General features: G+C 46.9%; 1 protein-coding gene across 1 annotated transcript; it reads left to right on the forward strand.

Moving 5' to 3' along the window:
* The first annotated feature begins 765 nt into the window (after positions 1-765).
* Positions 766-15,625, forward strand: LOC140216619 (uncharacterized). Its single transcript, XM_072287000.1, has 4 exons — positions 766-790; positions 6,398-6,885; positions 14,481-14,616; positions 15,567-15,625. Exons 1-4 carry the CDS (start codon positions 766-768, stop codon positions 15,623-15,625), a joined length of 708 nt encoding a protein of 235 aa, XP_072143101.1.
* Positions 15,626-20,850: the final 5,225 nt, after the last annotated feature.

Genomic DNA, 20,850 nt, shown 5'->3' on the forward strand with positions numbered 1-20,850 from the left:
GCCCTGAAAATGGAGCTCCTGTTTCATTAATGAACCTAAAGCTTTTCTTGTGTAGAATGATTAGAAACTATTGGCAATATACATGGAATGTACAAAAGTCAGTAATGAATTACACTTAGGGCAGAATGAATGAAAGGTGGGAAAGTTGGCGCAGATTCATAGCAATGCCTTGGAAACACGATGCAACACAGACGAAAGAAGACAGGTGTAGAAAATAAAGACCTGCATTTTATTCACAAGAAATTTCTTCGTTAAAGGAAAACGCTGATATATATATATATATATATATATATATATATACATATATATCTATATGTGTGTGTGTGTGTCTTTGTGTGTATAGTATACAACAGCATACACAACAAGACAAACAAATCAGAATTGTAGATTCACAAAGCCACATGACAACGAAACAATGACAGAGCATGGTAGAATAGACGCGTAAAAAAGGCTAAAATAAAAATGTAGCAACCAATCATGGAGAACAGATAGTCTATCCATAAAACAACATAACAGCAATCTAATATTACACACACTATACTTTTATTTGTTTATTTATTTGACAAATATTGTCAGCCTTACATAGGCTGTCACAGGAATCGGGATACAAAGTGCACCTGTGTGACTTTCAACACAGCCCTTTTCCTTGGCAACAATACACTTTTAAATAACAACACTGTCATGTACTTATTTCAATGATTGAGGTACGCTGGATATATATAGTATCTTCAAAGTCTTAAATCATAGCATTCAAACTCCTAAATCATGTACTACCGGCTTCCGGACCATTGTGCGTAAGGGCTATGGCAAGGCGAAGAGTGCTTAGTAAAAGACTCTGCCAGTCGAAATGCTTAATCTTCCCATCTCCTCATTAAAAAATTAAGTTATAGGGTTTTACGTGTCAAAACCACTTTCTGATATGAGGCACGCCGTAGTGGAGGACTCCGGAAATTTCGACCATCTTTAAAGTTCATCTCCTCATGCATTTTAGTAAACACAAACATCACTTATAGGCTTGTCATTTTAGCAGTACATATATATTTTACGCTCCTATACAGATAGTAAATATAGGCCTGTATATAGACAATATTTATTGTTTATAGCAGTCTATTTTTAATTATTGTATGCATCATGCAACAGTCATGACACTCTTTAGACATTCCAGGCCCTTGTACTATTAACCATCGGATATGATAACCCTGATTTATTACCAACTTTTCAAAGCTGTGAAGTGCTGTGGCTAGTTGTGTGGGCCGAAGGGTCTTTCCTGAAACCATTCTGTAAGGAGAAGGAATGTTGTTGTCTGTCAAAAGCTATGCCGAGGTATGTGAATATAAGCTAAGGCTTGATTAGTTTACGAGTGGAATACGCAAGCGATTTTTGGTGAGGATTAAGGCAGCCCTAAGTTTCCCTTCTCTGGTGCTCAGGCACCACATGTGCCACCTGGCACATGGAGTTGATGTCGTAGTTTTCAGAGTTTTCAGAATAAATGGATTCAGATTAAGCAGTGACACAATAAATTTATGCGTGGCTCTTCTATCGCAAACATCAGTGACCTGCGGAGCTGGTGGAAGGCCAGTAGAGTGTGTAACGGTAGCCGAGTCACTGGCCCAGACGCCACGGGGCATGCGCGCACATTCACTGAGCACGTGCTGGTGGGCGAGTTGGTTATGCATGATTATAACGAAGGCGCCAAATAAAACAACGGACGAAGGAAGGATGTTCAGAAAGGATGTTCCATATGTTCACGGCATATCTCACAATCTGAAAAATTAGGCAAACGAGCTGTTGTTCGGGTTTTATTTTCCGCTCCGAAACGTCTTGGTTTGATGTGTGCCAAGGTGAACGCAACCCATCGGGAAAATAAACAGGTGTGCGCAAAAAACATGGGCAGAAGCATCTCGGATGTGTAAAGAAAGTAGTTTATTCGGTTCCCTTGTCGTGTGGTTCATCATATGTAGGCCGAACGGGCAGATGTCTGAATGATAGATTGCATGAGCATCGATATAAGATGGAAAACCAGCGCTCCGGTCACATAAGTGCGCATTGTAAGGCTCACAAGTGCATTCCAGATTTTGATAGGACCTGTGTTTTGAACAAAACTGATGATCAACTGACAAGGGAGATAGTGGAAGCGCTTGAGATCAAAAAGCGTGGTGATGATTGCATCAGTGAAGCCTCAGTTTCCCTTTCGACAAAGGAACTGGCGTATCTTGGGAGCGGCACTTAAAAGTGTTTCTGTATTGTGGTTTCCTTGTGTGATGCTGATGACGGCCTTGTTTCTTCTTGTTGTTTCGATCCTTGACAGCAGGTGTTTATTCCTTTGTCAAGAAATAAAACGCTCAGTTGTTAGTGCGCCTACGTGGTTTTCTCGTGTCTCCTTCCTTTGTCCGTTGTTTTTTTTTTGGCGCCTTCGTTGTAATCGCGCACATTCAGCTTCTCTGGCAGAGGAGGTCACTCCCTTGCCCTCCACTGCCGATGGCGGGTATAAATCTAGCTTGCAATAGAGCACGTCGTACATTCCCCTGCAACCGTCTCGGTGTGTTTCATTGGCGCCGCAGCAGCCGATACATGGTGTCAGAAGTGTGCCGTCGTCGTCGAAGTAGCAGTGGGCATCACCGACCAGCCAGATGGAATGCCTGAAGCCACCGGAGCCGCTGAGTTTGACGGGGGATATCAGCAGACGCTGGCAGCTCTTCAAACAGAAGTTTGAGCTTTTATTGACTGCCTCGGAGCCAACCGACAAACCTAGACCGGAGTCTGCGAAAGCTGCGTTGCTTTTGAGTATCGCAGGCGAAGAAGGCATCGAAATCAACAACATGTTTAGAAAGTTGTTTACTTTTTTTCGAGATTATTATACACAAGTAACAACCACTTGTCGGACCTATAGCCGACGGCTAGTTGAAGATCCGATAAGAAATATAAAGGTAATCCTAGCACAGCAAGAATAAAAAAGAGCAACAGTAATTGTACATACAAAGTTGTTCATTGTCAATTCACAAGTCAACTAAAAGTAAGTGAATACATCAGAGTACCAAAGAACAGTGTGAGGGGCACAGTTCAAATAGAGGAGAATACATCTCAATGTAAGGATATGTACTATATTGTCAATTTCCTTTACGTTCCCCAGAAAAAATTGCACACAATATCGATTATTACTGAACTGGTTGATAAAGCACCGAATGTTTGAAATTCAATAAGTACACAATGAGCAAAAACGAGAGCAATGTGACATTTCAATGCATAACAAAACAACACAATCGCGTCATACTAATTACATAGAATAACCAGAAAGTAGTCTAAAAATATTCTTCTTCTTGCTTTTTACAGATCTATGAAGAAATTCATGATTTACTCTGTCTTTAACAAAGAAAGAAAATATTGTTTCAGGGCACTAGGGAAGTTCGAGGAATTAATGACTCCCGCTGGGAGTCCGTTCCAGGTTTTAATGCCTGTGAACTGTAGCATACGCTCTCCGTATATATTGTTGCAGGAAGAAAGCAGGCCCACGTGCGTAAAATAATGTATATTTACAACTGATGTATATGGCGTTCAGGCAACTGCCAGACTTCGTCTTCCTCTAGTCCAATTCAACTTCTTCCTTCCCTTCACCGTAACATCACCCTCCCGGTGCAAGTTATAGAGCCTCACTTAATGGGGAGACATAGGGCTTGAGCCTGACGACGTGAAGAGCACCGCTGGCGACGTTGGGAGGCACTGAAGGCTGACCGACTGGGGCGATCTCGTGTAGGTCACGTCGGACAGTTGGCGTAAGATCTGGTACGGACTAGAATAACGGGAAAGTAGTTTTTCCGACAAGCCGACGCGACGTGAAGGCGTCCAGAGAAGGACAAGGGAACCAGGTGAAAAATGGTAGTCTCGGTGACGGAGGTCGTAGCGTCGCTTTTGAGAAGCTTGAGAGACTGCGAGGCGATGACGGGCGACATCTCGGGCCTGGGCGGCCAAGTCATAGCATCGCGAGTGTAACCAGTGCTGGGTGATTGTACTGCGGAAGGTAGCAACGTGTCAAAGGGCAAGGTGGGGTCGCGGCCATACAAAAGGTAAAATGGTGAAAATCCGCCAGTGTCGTGACGGGACGAGTTGTATGCGAAAGGGATGTATGGAAAGCGACGTTCCAGTCACGGTGATTGTCGGAAACGTACGTAGTCAGCATTTCAGTTAGCGTGCGGTTGAGTCGCTCGGTGAGGCCATCCGTTTGAGGGTGGTACGCGGTAGCAAGCTGGTGCTCTGTAGAACAGGAGCGGAGCAGATCATCGACGATCTTCGATAGAAAGTAGCGGCCGCGATCCGTCAGCAACTGGCGAGGGGCGCCGTGATGCAGGATGACGTCGTATAGTAAGAAGTTGGCCACATCTGTAGCGCAACTGGTTGGTAGCGCTCGTGTGATGGCATATCTCGTGGCCTAATCGGTTGCTACAGCAATCCATTTTTTCCTTTGACGGAAATTGGAAAGGGGCCAATGAGGTGTAGGCCCACACGGAAGAAGGGCTCTGTAGGGATATCAATTGGTTGAAGCAAACCAGCGGGAGGCATAGCAGGTGTCTTCTGGAGCTGACACAGGTCGCAAGAAGCGACATAACGGCACACAGAACGATAAATGCCGGGCCAGAAGAAGCGGCGCCGCAGGCGGTCGTATGTACGGCTGATGCCCAGATGTCCAGCAGTAGGAGCGTCGTGAAGTTGCTGGAGCACGGCGAGTCGAAGGTGCTTGGGAACGACTAGGAGGAGCTCCGGGCCGTCAGGACGAACGCTACGACGGTATAAAGTTCCATCGCGCAAGGTGAACATCCGGAGGGACGGGTCATTGGGCGAGGAGCTTAGGCGTTCCATAAGTGTTCGAAGAACAGGATCTTTGCGCTGCTCGTCGCCAATATGGAGTAAGCCGGAGAGGGATAGAACACTGATGTATAAGTCTGCATCGGTGTCGTCCGGTTGATCCACGGGATTGCGAGACAGGCAGTCGGCGTCTTTATGCAGTAACACTTCTTTTGGGCCTAGTTGGTACATACTTCTGAACTAAACGTAACAGCGCAAACAACTAAGACGAGCCACAAAAAGAAAGACAGGACACACACTGGCGCTGACTAACAACTTTTTTCCTTTCGTCGTCGATGCATATATATACCTAGGCCACATAATCGCGCAGGCGCAAAGAATACACTACTGACATCTGCCAACTTAACGTATACGTAAACGTAGGAAATCAAATTCTGATTGGTGCAGGGACAACGATGTGTCACGAAGTATGCGAAAGGGATGTATGGTAATTTGATTTCCTACGTTTACGTATACGTTAAGTTGGCAGATGTCAGTAGTGTATTCTTTGCGCCTGCGCGATTATGTGGCCTAGGTATATATATGCATCGACGACGAAAGGCAAAAAGAAATTGTTAGTCAGCGCCAGTGTGTGTCCTGTCTTTCTTTTTGTGGCTCGTCTTAGTTGTTTGCGCTGTTACGTTTAGTTTAGAAGTATGTACCAACTAGGCCCAAAAGAAGTGCTACTGAAATTCCTTTCTAGTGCAGTGGGTCCCTCTTTTTGTGTGTCTTCATGTTCTTCAACTTCTACTGTCGTCAATGCATTGATCAGCCACATCATCATTGCGACTTGCCGTGTAAGACTTTACAGGTTCTCCCTACGCAAAGGACTTGTGCCGACAGATGTGAGTGCTTTGTTCAGTCCTGTGTCTCCATCGTGGAGCCATGTCAAGAGACTGTGTAAACTCTTACGCTCGGAACTGTGGCGGCAAATCCGACTTTTCAAGGACTGGCTTTGTTCTGTTTGCCATGCTGCTGACGCCGAGTGGATAGCTCTTAGGAATTACCGATCTTATATTCGCCTTGCTGCTCAGCTCACGGAAGCAAGATGGAATTGCATGGTAAAGATCTTGTGTAGATCTGGTGCAAAAATTACCCTAGATGAAACAAAAAGTGTTAAGGTGCTTGGTAATGCTGTTCTACCTGATGAGGTTAACCGTTTGCTAATGAAAGGCCCTAAGTTCTGTGTTCCTTCTAGTGTCCATGCTCATGAACTCATAGCTATTAATAGAAATGTTGCTTCCAAGGCGAATCAAGAAGACCGCGATTGCTGCCTTCTTGAAGGTGTCGAGCGTTTGGAAAAGGTAGTACCTAAAGGACCTTCACGCTGTTCTGATGTCAGTGTTCGACGAACGTTGTCTTTCCTAAAAGATAACGAACTGAGCCTTTTGGGAGCCGGTAAAGAAGGTGGGTTTGTTGTCGTCGAGAAGGGCATCTTTAACGAGAAAGCGTTGCAGGCTGTGCTAAAAAACTTTGTTCCTATTAAGAAAAGTGCAGTGAGGATAAAAACAAAGTTTGTTGACTTTTGTAAAAAACTGCAATTGATGCCGCTTGCAAAAAGCATTGAGAAAAGTAGGAAAGTGCCTATCGGTATTTTTTAAGGCTAAAACTCACAAGCCAGATTCACCATTCAGGACCATTATTAGTGAATCTGGTTGTTGGCAGAAGAATGTGAGCCAATTCCTGCAAAAGAACTTAAAGTTGCTAACATTGAACGACCCTTTCCGAACAAAGAATTCGAATGACGTGGTGCAGTTCTTGCGTGGGAATACGGATGTAGGTTATGGTTTTTCTGTTGATGTTGAAGATTTATTTTATTCAGTTCCACAGCGTCAACTCCTGTCTTCGGTACATGAATGTATTGAGTATAGTGGTACGATCTCGTTCCAGAATCATGCCGGAGTTTCAGTGGGAAATTTTTTAAGTCTTTTAGAATATTACCTTAGAGCTACTTTTATTGTTTTTAATGACCAACCGTATTTACAACGGAATGGTATTTGTATTGGATCATGTGTTGCTCCCGTCCTTGTGGATATTTTTTTGTCTTGTGTGGATCATTCTTTAGACCATGCTTTTATTGAGCGGAAAGTTTTAAATGTTTTTAGATATGTCGATGATTTTTTGGTATTTTTATCGCTTGACTCGTCCTACCAGGATACAATCAATAAGGTTTTAGAAGATTTTAAGGTACATGGACAAGGTCTTATGTTTACCCACGAGAGTCCACAAAACAATGTATTGCAGTTTTTGGAACTGAAGCTTCAATTCTGCGAACGCCATGTGTGTTGGGCGTATCAACCCCGTGCGAAAAAGGAACTGTTGTCCTTCAGGTCTGCGCACTCGAAGATTGTGAAAAGAGGTATTGCATCGTCATGTATAGAATTGGCACTTAAGAGTTCGTGTGTGCACAAGATGCAAGAAAGTTTTGACAATCAGATCAGCCGACTTTTGGCAGCTGGGTTCCCTATGTCGCTTTTGACTGAAGTGGTTGAAGCTCTGATCCAGAGAAGTAAAACCACAAAAAGGCCGGCCGCCGAACGTGAAACGCGAAGGCCTGCGGTGGTCCCTTATATACATAAGGTGACCCATCAACTCAAGAAAGTTGCTTGCAGGCATGGCGTTCCTTTGGCAATTTCTGCGCCAAACAAGCTTTCAAAGCTATGTTCCCGCACCTGCGGAGAGAACAGAGGAGGATGCCAAATTCGGCATGATGCCTCATACGTGTCGTGCGCTGTCGGCGTGGTTTATGGCATTCCACTCTCATGTGGTAAGACATACGTTGGCCAGACAGGGCGTTGCGTCAATGAGCGACTCAGGGAACATGCGCAAAAAGTAAACAAAAATGTAGATAAAGGAGCGCACCTGGTTGCGCATATAAACTCTTGCAGCAATTGTGAGGCGCGATTTGATCGGACGATAATTCTTGGAAAAAGCAAGAATGAACATGCGCGGCTTGCCTTAGAGGCCTATCACATAAAAAGACAAGGAAATAATTGCATTAGTGACACATCGTTGTCCCTGCACCAATCAGAATTTGGTTTCCTACGTTTACGTATACGTTAAGTTGGCAGATGTCAGTAGTGTATTCTTTGCGCCTGCGCGATTATGTGGCCTAGGTATATGTATGCATCAACGACGAAAGGAAAAAAGAAGTTGTTAGTCAGCGCCAGTGTGTGTCCTGTCTTTCTTTTTGTGGCTCGTCTTAGTTGTTTGCGCTGTTACGTTTAGTTCAGAAGTCTTTATGCAGGGGCCCTGACTTATACATATTAGAAAATGTATATTATTGTAGACGCAATGCACAACGTGCAAGCCGTCCAGCTGGGCCCTTCAAAGAGGAGAGCCAGCAGAGGGCGTGATGATCGGTTACGACGCAGAAGCTCCGACCGAAAAGGAACGGCGGAAATCTCGCGACCGCCCATACGAGCGCGAGACATTCTCTCTCAGTAATGGAGTAATTTCGCTCGGGCGTAGAAAGAAGGCGGCTAGCGTAAGCGATGACACGGTCTTGGCCCTGTTGACGCTGAGCGAGGACAGCGCCGATGCCATGACCACTCGCGTCAGTTCGTACTTCAGTGGGCGCAGAAGCGTCAAAGTGTGACAGAATTGGGGAAGTTGTAAGCCGCTAAATCAGGATAGAGAAGGCTTTCTCCTGCAGTGGTCCCCAAGAGAAAGAGACGTCTTTCTTAAGAAGGTCAGTGAGAGGGTGCGCGATGTCGGCAAAATTTTTCACAAATCGCCGGAAATAAGAACACAAGTCCAGAAAACTACGGACATCGTTTGTTGAACAAGGTACAGGAAAATTTCGCACGACGTGAACTTTCTGTGGATCAGATTGGATCCCAGCGGCGTTTACGAGATGGCCGAGCATGTTAATTTCACGGCGACTGAAATGGCACTTTGAGGAGTTTAGCTGAAGGCCAGCCCTGGGAAACACGGAGAGTACGGTTGTGAGGCGCCGCAGGTGGCTCTCAAAGTTCGGCGAAAACACATTCACATCGTAGAGGTAACAGAGGCATGTAGACCACTTCAAGCCGCGCAAGGGAGAGTCCATCATGCGCTCGAATGTAGCTGGCGCATTGCATAATCCAAAGGGCGTGACTTTAAATTGATACAGACCGTCCGGTGTGACGAAGGCAGTTTTCTCGCGGTCCATCTCATCGACGCTAATCTGCCAATAGCTGGAGCGGAGGTCTATTGATGAAAAGTATTGGGATCCGTGAAGGCAGTCAAGACCGTCATCAATGCGAGGCAGGGGATAAAAATCCTTCTTTGTTATCCTGTTGAGGTGATGGTAGTCAACGCAGAAGCGCCAGGAGTTGTCTTTTTTTTTTACTGAGACAACCGGTGATGCCCACGGGCTACTGGAAGGTTCGATGATGTCTTTGTCCATCATCCTGTCTACCTCTTTCTTCATGATGGCCCTTCCTGTTGCGGAGACGCGATATGGCCGCCTATGAATGGGGCTGGCATCACCGGTGTTGATGCGATGTGTGACAACAGATGTCTGGCCAAGTGGACGGTTGTCCAAATCAAAGATGTCCCGATAAGATGACAGGAGGTGACGAAGAGCTGTTGTTTGCTCGGAAGGAAGGTCAGGGGCGATCATCTTAGAAACATCGTCCGCAGGCGTCGAGTACGGAGGAGTGGGTGACAAAGGTCCGTTGGTACTGAGGAAGGATTCAGAGGTCAAAGAAGAAATCTCAAATTCTTCCAAAGGAGTGATATGCGCTATGGCGATACCGTGTGGCAGCACATGCGACGAAAATCCAAAATTGAAGATGCGCACGCGAGCACAGTTTTCGCGGATCCGGATTAAGGTGCTTGGTAGGGCAATATTGCGCGACAAAACCACGTCAGTAAGCGGCGACACGACGTACTCGCCATCAAGTACGGGAGGACAGGGCGTCAGGAGGACATTTGTAGCTGCTTGTGGAGACAGCCTTGCAAACTCAGCAGAACATAAGCGGTGTGAAGCACAAGTTGTTGCGTCGGCAGGAAGCGGCAGGTCCAACTGTACAACACCTGCGGAGCAGTCAATTTGGGCAGAGTGTTTCGAAAGGAAGTCGAGGCCGAGAATTAGGTCGCGCGGACAGTGTTCAAGGACGATAAATAGAACAACGGCATAATGGCCCCCAACGGTCACACGTGCTGTGCACATTCCGAGGACAGGTGAAGTACTCCCATCGGCGACTCGCACAGTGCACGGTACGGCGGGTGTCAGAACCTTTTTGAGCCTTCGGCGGAGAGCAGCGCTCATAACTGAAAGCTGCGCTCCTGTATCAACGAGAGATCTAACAGGAACGCCATCAACTTCAATGTCCAGTAGGTTTCCACAGGTAGGCAGGGTCAATGGAGGATTTGTGGGCCGGGTCGGAGTTGCAGCTTCACCTCCGGGAGCTGTACCGCCTAGTTTCCCGAAGCGAAGCGACCGGTTGCAGAAGGGGACGAAGAGCGGTGAACGAGAGGCGAACGGGACCTACGACCTTGCGAAGACGGGGAGCGCCTGGATCTTGGTGGAGCACTGTCGGCGTAGATGTTCCTAATCGGCGTATAGGGCGAGAAAGCACGATTGTCTGGTACTTGGCGGTAGTGACTCGGAGACGACCACCGAGGAGGCGACGACCAGTGGTTGCGGCAATGACAGGCGATGTGTCCAATACTGGAACAATCAAAACAGAAGGGTTTATCATCCGCTGTGCGCCAGTCAGCAGGGTTGCGACGTAGTGGCGGAAAGCTTTGCGTCTGGGAGCGAGCGGCTGGAGAAATCTGGTAGGTGTTTGTATGGCGGACCGAGCAGAGAGATGGGATACCCAAACTTGATATTTCCTCCCGAACGAGCGCTTGTACAAGAAGATAGCGGGCACGCTTTCTCGAGAGTCGGAACAAACTGGAGCCGGAGCCATGACCTCAAGCTTACGGCAAACGATGCGCGTGATATCTTCCGGTCCTGTGGGCTGAACGAACCGCGGCGGGTCTTCGCAAGAAGATGTCGCGGCGGTATTGGGCAATCAATCGAAAGTTTGAGCGAAGCGGCGGCCCTTCGCTTGTTCGAACCGCCGGCACTCCTTTATAATTGCATCCACAGTGGCACAATCCTTGCACATCAGGAGATTGAAGGCATCGTCTGCAATATATTTCAGTATGTGACCAATCTTGTCTGCCTCGGTCATGCACATCCTGTATGTATACGACATAGGATTCTGTGGACGTCTGAACGCGGCACGCAAGTTCTTTTTTTGCTGCCAGCTGACGACCGACAGGTCTGCCAAACAGGGCGCGCATTTTTTCTTTGCAGACATCCCAGCTCGTTAGGTCAGCTTCGTGTGCGTCGTACCATTGCTTCGCAGTTCCTCTTAGATCAAATATCACGTTTGCTAGCTTCATTGTTGGATCCCACCTGTTGTCGCACACTCGCTCGCACATCGTAAGCCAGTCTTCGACGTCGGCGTTGTCCGTGCCACAAAATGTCCCTGGGTCCCGCGGATGAGTGAGGATGACCGTTGGTACGGGCTACTGAGGCGTTGTCGCTTGTGTCGGTTGATTTGCCATTGTGGCGGCAGGTAGACAACGTCCGCTGCCAAGTTCCGTGATTGTACCCCGCCCCTTTCACCAAAATATTGCAGGAAGAAAGCAGGCCCACGAGTGTAAAATAATGTATATTTGCAACTGATGTATATGGCGTTCAGGCAACTGCCACACTTCGTCTTCCTCTAGATTGCTACACGGTGTGAGATTAAAATGACCTGCAGTTACATTTCTTGTACAACGCGAAGACGAGTAAAATATAGATGAGCTGAATGGGTTGTTGAATCTAACAACCCTATAAACACACAATGAAATGCTCTGCTGACGTAAAGTGTTAAATCGTAATATGTGATATTGGTGGAATAATGGGGCCGTGGTATCTAAATTTTTAGAAGGAGACATAATTCTCATTGCGCGTTTTTGGAGCCTAATAATCGGATTTAATATGGTTTTATACGCTCATCTCCACGAGTCAATGCAATACCTTGAGTGACTTTCAATAAAAGCAAAATACATAAGTCGTAAAACTGAGGTGTCAAAGTACTCGCGGGCTAGAGTCAAGCCGTAGCAACCAGATGCTAATCTAGAGCAGACGCTGTTTATGTGATCTTCCCAATGCAGGTGCTTATCAAAAATTACCCCAATGTATTTGTAAGAACTTGTCTGATCCAATGGGATGTCATTGATATGTACGTTTAAAGATGTAGTGTTTACTATTTTGAAGCGTGGCTCAAAAACCATATATTGTTTTCTTTGTGTTAATTGTGAATTTGTTAGCCAAGAACCAGTCAGAAATTCTGTTTAACTCTAGATTTACCTTATGACTAGGTTCTCCAATATCATCCGCAGTTACTTTAATACATGTGTCATCTGCGTACATTAATATTTCTGCAGAGTCTATAATTTGTTGCAGGTCATTTATATACAAAGAAAAAAGACGCGGACCTAATACGGCGCCCTGAGGGTCTCCAGTAACAATATTCTGTTTTGAAGAAGTTATGTTATTGACGTTCACGACCTGAGATTGATCGTGCATATAACTTTGTAAAAAGTCAAATATTTTGCCTCGAAGCCTCCAATGTTTAAGTTTGTCCAATAAGCTGCAATGATCAACTGTGTCGAATGCTTTCTTTAAATATAAAAAGACGGCAGCTACTAGTTTATTTAGTTCTAAAGCCATGTTTAAAGATGTAGTGTTTACTATTTTGAAGCGTGGCTCAAAAACCATATATTGTTTTCTTTGTGTTAATTGTGAATTTGTTAGCCAAGAACCAGTCAGTCAGTCAAGCCATTTTTGCGTTAACGTGATGACTGCAGCAGCTGTTGAGAAACGAGGTCTGAAGCCATGTTGCTGATGGAAGAGCACATTGTACTTATCAAGGAATATTTTCATCCGATTCGATAAAATTTTTTGAAAAACAGTATTGATTATGCTTAAAACAGAGATTGACCTATAATTTGAAGGGTCAGACGGATCACCTTCTTTATGGATTAGAATAACTGGCAATTTTTAAAGAATTTGGATATATTGCATGAGTAATAGAATGATTGAACGTTCGACACAAAACTGGGCCTAATATATCAATATTTTCCTTTAACACCCTTACAGAAATGCCGTTGGGTCCTGACGCTTTATTGTTAGGTGTATTTAATATGTTTGAAACGATGTCACTGAGCTCTATCTCTCCTAGAATAAACGAATTTACTACTGGATTAGGAGTGGGAGGAGCTTCACTATTTAGCTGTGATAGTTGAGCGGCTAGTGCTGGACCTAGAGTAGTAAAATACGTGTTGAAGTCTTCAACAGTGTCTGCATCGACAGTGGGAGGATAAACACACTTTTTTGTTTTTTTACCAGTAACCTCATTTACTATTGGCCACAGTTGTTTGGAATCGCCGGCAGCTTGACTGATACGTTGCGAATTAAAATATATCTTTCGGACCCGGCCTCATCATGGACACCACTTTGTTGCGAAATGTCCTGCACTAACGTAAGTAGTAAGTATTATTGGTATTATGCCTACATTTGTTATACCAGTATTCTTTTGTTTTAAGTATTTCCAAAATTTGTGTCGTCATCTATGGACAAATACGCTGATTAGAAGAACTTCGAGTATATGTACTGCAACACTCATTCATCAAATGCCTAATTAAGCTAATTAAGTTGGAAAACTCTATGTGTACATTATCATTGTACACTTGTTCAAGGTCGGCCTCAAGGATTTTATCTCTAAACTTCCTATAATCTAATCTAGTTATAAGCCTCCCGTCATCTTTCTTCTTTAGACTTTGGCTGTTAAATGCCGTGAAGTTAGGCAAATGGTCTGATAGAGGTGGACTGCACACTCGACTATCAATTCCAGACTCGATGTTCGTCACTGCATAATCTATTAGAGAGTAGCCGTAGTGCTTGTTACACGCGTCGGTTGACATATTTAATTTCGGAAATTGAACGATTTAAGGAGGTAAGAATAATCCTTGTGTATCAATTGGATTAAGTACATCAATGTTCATGTCACCAACGATTACAACCTGCGTAGCTTGGTAGTTTCGTATGCAAGATAATATTCATTCCAGTTTATCGAGAAAACTGCCAAGGCTCGCGTGGGGAGGTCGATAGACCACGCCTACAATATAACCGATTTCTATTTTCACAAACAGTTCAATATCGCAGGAAGAGAGTGTAATCGAACGCAGTATTATAAAATCGAGATTATTTCTCACAAAAAGGGCGACACAGCCCCCTCGATAACGTGACACACGCGGGCGGGATATTAATCTGTACCCTGGCAGATCTACGATTTCATCGTTCAAAAGCCAAGTTTCACTTGTTGCAATGACGTCACACAAGAAATTATGCACCGGCAAAAATGAGGTGAACAGGTTTACGTTTTTTTCTTAAACTGCGTATGTTGCTATGAAAAATGGCCGCATTTTTGTTCAAAGAAAGATCATCAATTTGCTTTGATGTGTAAGCCATTTCGATTTAAAGATTGCATCTGTCATGCAGCCCAAGTATACGAAATCACACTATTTGGGCTAAATCTTCTTCACTTGTAAGGCTGCTGACCCTAGAATTATGTGTCTTCTGCATAAGTACTTTGCCATCCGATACCCAGCGAATTTCCATGTTTGCGGATGGCGAAAGCAAGCTTGACTATGAGACGGTGGCCAAGAAGTTCGAAGAATACTGCGTTGCCCAACGCAACGAAGTCCACGAACGCTATCTCTTCAGGAAGAGAGTCCAGAATTCCGGTGAGTCCTTTGAGCATTTTCTGCCTGATTTGAAAACGCAAGCCCAAGCGTGCAAGTGCGGCGCATATAGACGGAGTCAATGATTAGAAACCAAATAGTTTTTGGCACCAATGACTGCAAAGTACAAGAAAAGTTGCTCGCAGATAGCAAGCTAACTTTGAGGAAAGCAGAGCAAATCTGTAAGGCCGCTGAAAATGCGGCTGACCACCAGAAGATATGGAATAAACACCAGCAGTGAAGGTGGACGCGGTACGAAAGGAACGCAGTTTCTCGGGCAGACCACAGTCAAGGCAATTTAAATGCGGCCGAACCCATGCGCCGCGCAGCTGCCCAGCGTTCGGACGAAGATGCAGAAAGTGCCAAGCAAGGAACCATTTTGCAGTTTGCTGCAAGGCAAATAACCAGGTGGACTCGCTGCAAGAATCCGAACGAGACTATAACGTACTCGACGTGTCGGTCAGCAGCGTCAGCAGTCGACGTGAATGGATGGTCGAAGTACACATGAACAATATGATGGTCAAGTTGAAAGTGGACACGGGATCCCAAGCTAACCTTTTGCCCTTCGCTCTTTACAGGAAAATGTCCTTCAAGCCATCATTAGGTCCAAGCAGTGCGACCCTGAGGTCTTATGGCGGCGGCGTGAGAAAACACTTGGTCCTCAGGACGGAAGTGCAGTTGAAAGACCGAAACAGCGTTTGCAACTTCTTCGTAGTACGCAAAGGAAATCAAACAATCCTTGGTCTACAAGCGTACGAAGACCTGGGGATTTTACTACGAGAAGTTCACATCGTTACACTGAACAGTTGGGATGAAGTCATTCGCGACTTTCAACACCTGTTCAACGGCACAGGCTGCGTTCGACGCCTCTACCGCCCTGCATCAAGACGCTACGCCTGTCGTCCAAACAGCGCGACGTGTACCTTTGGCTCTACGAGAATCGCTTCGTGCAGAACTGGAACGCATGGAGAGGACTGAGATCATCGTCAAAGTCACAGAAGACACAGACTGAGTGAGTCCTTTCGTTATCTTTCGCAAAAAGACGGAAAGATTCGAGTGTGCATGAACCCTAGAAAGATAAACGAATGCATAAAGCGGGAACACTACGATATGCCAAGGCGAGAAGACATAGAAGCCGAGCTGGCGGGCGCAACCGTATTCTCCCGACTTGATGCAAACTCGGGGTTCCATCAAATCCCATTGCACGAAGAAAAGGCCAGGATTTGCACTTTTGCAACGCCGTTCGGTCGATATCGTTTCTTGAGGTCGCCTTTCGGTATTTCGTCGGCATCTGAAGTGTTTCAGAAAACACTGAACGAAATTTCCGACCCGCTTCCCGGCGTAAAAGTGTACGTAGACGACATACTAGTTTGGGGCACCTCCCCGCAGGAACATGACAAGCGCCTACGGTTGGTGCTACAAGCAGCCGAACAGGCCGGTCTCACATTTAATCTTGAGAAGTGCACAGTTGGTGTTGAGGAAGTAGAGTTCTTAGGTGATGTTATCAGTGCAGAAGGTATAAAACCAAACCCTGCACTAGTTAAAAGTACGCTGGAAATGCCCGCCCCTTGCGACAGATCAGGTGTCCAGCGAATACTCGGGGTTGTCAACTACATTGGGAAATTTTTACCGACGCTGGCGCAAAGAACGGCAAAACAACCTCTTCTGCCAATATTTGACCCGGAAAAGCTGACAAAAGTGTCTTGTGATGCGTCACAGAACGGATCGCCGCACCTTTGTGGCAGTGTCATAACAACGCATGGAAACCCGTGGCTTACGCTTCTAAAGTGCTCACCGGCTCTCAGCAGCGGTATTCTCAAATAGAGAAGGAAGCGATGGCTATCGGATACGGGTGCAAAAAATCCTTCCACTTCGTCTACGTCCGTAAGGCTACAGTGGAAACACACCAACGCCCATTCATTGCCATCTACAAAAAAGCACTTGGCGACATGCCACCGAGGCTGAAGCGGTCCTTTCTTAGGCGGATGCGGTATGACATTTCAATGTGCTTCGTTCCAGGAAAGAAACTTCTGCTCACAGATTTGCTGTCAAGGGCCTCCGTCAAGGATGATACGAGTATCTCGAGTGATGACGTGGAAATCCATGCTGTAAGTATGGTTTCCTCCCTTGTTAGCGACGACACGTGGATGAGACTGGCAGCAGAAACAAGGAACGCTCCGTATCTAAGCGGCGTTCTGAAATGTTTAAGTACTGACACTCCAACTGAAGGGCCGTTCAAGTCATCCGAGCGTGAACTGTCTGAAGTTCGAGGCGTTCTGCTCACAGGCTACAAAGTTTTAATACCAAATAGCTTGCGACGGGAGATGCTAGAAAGAATCCATCACGGCCATATGGGAATCAACCAGAACAAATTCAGGGCACGACAACTTGTTTTTTGGCCCGGAATGAACTCCGACATTGAGGCGTTCGTTAAGAAGTGCAGTGTATATGCAATACGCATACAGCCAACCGCGAGAGCCACTGAAAGTGCGCGATGTGCCTAAACAACCCCGGTACCGAGTGGGCGCCGACATCTTCCACTACGGTGGGAAATCGTACTTATGTTTATACGATGCTTTGTCTAACTTCCCCGAAGTAGAACTGCTCCAAGGCTTGTCAGCGAGGAGCGTCATTGAGTCAACTAGCTCCATTTTTGCACGTTACGGCATACCAATGGAAGTATGCACCGACAACTGTCCGCAATTCCCAAGTAATTACTTCGCTGCGTTTGCAATGCGATACGATTTGAAGCATACCACCTCGAGTCCACAATTCCTTCAATCAAATGGTCTAGAGGAAAAGGGAGCGCAAATTGTAAAGCGCATCCTATAAAAAACCACGGAACTTAAACAAAATCTCTGGTTGGGACTTCTTGCTTACAGGAGCACACCTCTAGAGTGCGGCCGAACTCCTGCAGAGCTCCTCCAGGGCCCTGCACTTCGCACCACATTACCCGACTTGCGCTGCAGTCCGGAACACAAGGTGTACAAGCATCGTCAAACAAACAGCGCCAAGCGGTCGTTGGTCCCGCTACAGAAGGGTGACGTCGTTCGGGTGAGGAAGAGTGCATGGACCCCAATAGTGTTGCGGCAGGCCATGTTTCCCAGGTCGTACGACGTCCTCACCGAGGATGAAAGAGCGCTGCGACGAAACCGGCAGCACCTGCTGCCGACCAGAGAGCCTTTTGTGACGAAACTATACCGGCGACGACGCCAGCTCCGACGATTCAGTCACTTCTCGCATCGGTACACCGCAGTTTCGTACGGCCGTGCCACAGCTCAGCACAGCGCCTCCTTCGTCCGGGCGCCGAGGCACCGCCCCACCAATACGAGCACTGAGGAGGTCGACACGACAACGAGCACCACCTCGTCGCCTCGCGTACAACGAGGACATTGCGCAAGTGGTTTAACTGTACAATACAGGCGCTGTCTATAACAAAACATTTGTGCGAATGGCCTGTGCCATTCAGAGCTTTGTTTGTGTTTGCACATTCTTTTTGTTTTGTTTTCCTAACGAAGGAGGATGTAACGGTAGCTGAGTCATTGGCCCAGATGCCATGGAACATGCGCGCACATCCAGCTTCTCTGGGTCTCCAGCTTCTCTCAGCCCTCCACTGCCGATGGCGGGTATAAATGTAGCTCGCAGTAAAGCACGTCGTTCATTCCCCTGCAACCGTCTCGGTGTGTTTCATCGGCGCCGCAGCAGCCGATACAGAGTATAGTGCCAAACCGCACAGAAGACACCCCAGCACCGGCAACGCGTCCCTACGGCCTCCGCAATTTGCTAGGCCAGTGCCGTAGTAAACGAAGCGGTTGTCTCCACTGTGTACGGAGCGGTGGGCGAGGAGGACGTCGTGGCACCCTAGCAGCCGCCGGAGAACTCCCCTTTTCCCTCGCCTGACCCTCAGCCTTGCACTCCACAGGAGAGGGCAAGCACACGGGCTCCGTTCCTCGCTCGCATGTGCGCTGCTCCTTCTCCCTCACTAGGCTCCACCCACCACCCACCCTCGCCACGTCGTTATTCTGCGCAATATTTTTATACTCTGCTTTCACTCTCTCTAAGCTCTCTCTCCCCCAGCTTGGCGAAGCTGTGCACGTCAACAGAAACCCAGCGAGGTTCTAACAGCTCCACTGTAAAAAAAATCACGCGAGACAAGTTCGTGACCAAGATTTTCAAAGAAAGAAAAGAAAGCTTGGCTGCATTCTTGAATGCTTAGCTGTAAAAGACGCCTAAATGTGTAAGCGTGGTGCTGCCATATCAGTACACATCACAGATGTTAGTGATGGGTAAGGCTTTACTAGCTATCAAAGCTTTACATGTTGCTTTAGATATCAAGTGCCCCCTATAAGTAGGCAGTACTTCACTGTGAAAAGTGTTTTAACAGAGCAAGATATATTTTGCCACAATTGAAGCAAAGCAAGTAGCTTCAAGGTAGCTTTGGTATGTTAAAATAGCTTCACTGTTCAGAGAACATGCTGGTTTACCCGCACAGGTCCTATACTTTCTAATGAAGCACATTCCACATTTCTAATGAAGAACATTTTCTTCAGAAGGGTTGCATCGCCAAGCAAGCTGCACGTCTTCTTAGCAGCTCGAGTCGATATGCTCTCACGCATCATTCAATCCACTGGTTACCCGCTCACGTAGGGTCAGTCGAGGGTGCTCCCCCGAACCTCAATGAGTCTGCGCACGAGGCTGCGTGTGACCTCACCGACCACGCTTCCTCTGCAAGAAGCACCGACTCCCCTCCTCCCTACGGCCACAGGGACGCTCCCGCTACTCACAACGAGAATATTAAATTCTTCTACATGTCTAGAAGGGCAGCGTTTGAAGGCGGTGGTAGGGGACAACGAGAGAGAGCATCGGCATCCTGGTGTTTCCAGACTTGTAGGTGACGTCGAAGTCGTATTCTTGTAAACGAAGTATCCAACAGCCGAGACGTCCCTTTCAATTCTTTAGCGTCGCCAACCAGCACAAGGCGTGGTGATCAGTAATGACCGTAACGTGGCGGCCGTGCAGGTAAGGCCGAAATGTTTGAACGGACCAAGCAACGGCGAGACACTCTTGCTCGGTAATCGTACAATTTTTCTCTGCAGCTGTTAGCGTGCGACTTGCGTATGCAACCACACGTTCTTCTGAATTGTGCTGACGTTGCAGAAGAACAGCGCCGATAACGTGTCCGCTGGCGTCAGTATGTAGAAGAGTGGGTGCGGTGTTGTCGAAATGACAAAGCACAGGTTCGGATGTGAGGGCACGCTTGAGGGCGTCAAAAGCAGTTTGGCATTCGTGCGACCATACGTGGGGAGCTCCAGAAGGAAGGGGTTGATGGTGCGGCGCCGCAATGGTGGCAAAGTTACGTGTGAAGCACCGGAAATACGATGCTAGGCCAAGGAAGCTACGCAAGTCTTCGGCGCTTTGAGGCCTGGGGAAGCGACGGACAGCGGTAATCTTGTCGGGGTCGGGTCGAAGGCCCTCCTTGCTGACAAAGTGTCCGAGCACTTTACTGGTTTTGCTGGCGAAGTGGCACTTTTTTGTGTTCAGCTGAAGGCCAGCAGCTGAGAGGCATGTAAGGACTTCGTCGAGGCGCTGCAAGTGCTGATGGAAGGTCGACGAAAATATGATGATGTCATCAAGGTAGCATAAGCAAGTCTTTCACTTTAGGCCCCGTAGTACGGTGTCAATCATCAGCTGAAACGTGGCGGGAGCATTACACAGGCCGAAAGGCATTACGTTAAGTTCGTAAAGTCCATCGGGTGTGGCAAAGGCGGTTTTCTCCTTGTCTGCTTCATGCATGGTGATCTGCCAGTATCCGGAGCGTAGATCAAGGCTGGAGAAGTACTCCGCGCCTTGTAATGAATCTAACGCATCATCGATTCGGGGCAGTGGATATACATCTTTGCGGGTTATTTTGTTCGAGGCACGGTAGTCTACGCAAAATCGCACTGAGCCGTCTTTCTTACGCACCGAAACGACAGGTGACGACCAAGGGCTTGAGGATGGGCGGATTATGCTACGTTTCGACATGTCGGCAACGTGGGTATCGATGATCTGGCGTTCATCGGAAGAAACGCGATATGGTCGCTGGCGTACGATGGAAGTTCCATCTGTGTGTATGCGATGAGCCGTCGCAGAAGTCTGTCCCAGAACAGGAGAGTGGACGTCGAAGCAGTCTTTATGCTTCGATAACAACGCCAGTAACTCCCCCGTCTGCTGTGGCGTTAGATCGAAGCTGATGGT

This window comes from Dermacentor andersoni, chromosome 3 (genome assembly GCF_023375885.2).
Source record: "Dermacentor andersoni chromosome 3, qqDerAnde1_hic_scaffold, whole genome shotgun sequence".
NCBI classification, from domain to species: Eukaryota; Metazoa; Arthropoda; class Arachnida; order Ixodida; family Ixodidae; genus Dermacentor; species Dermacentor andersoni.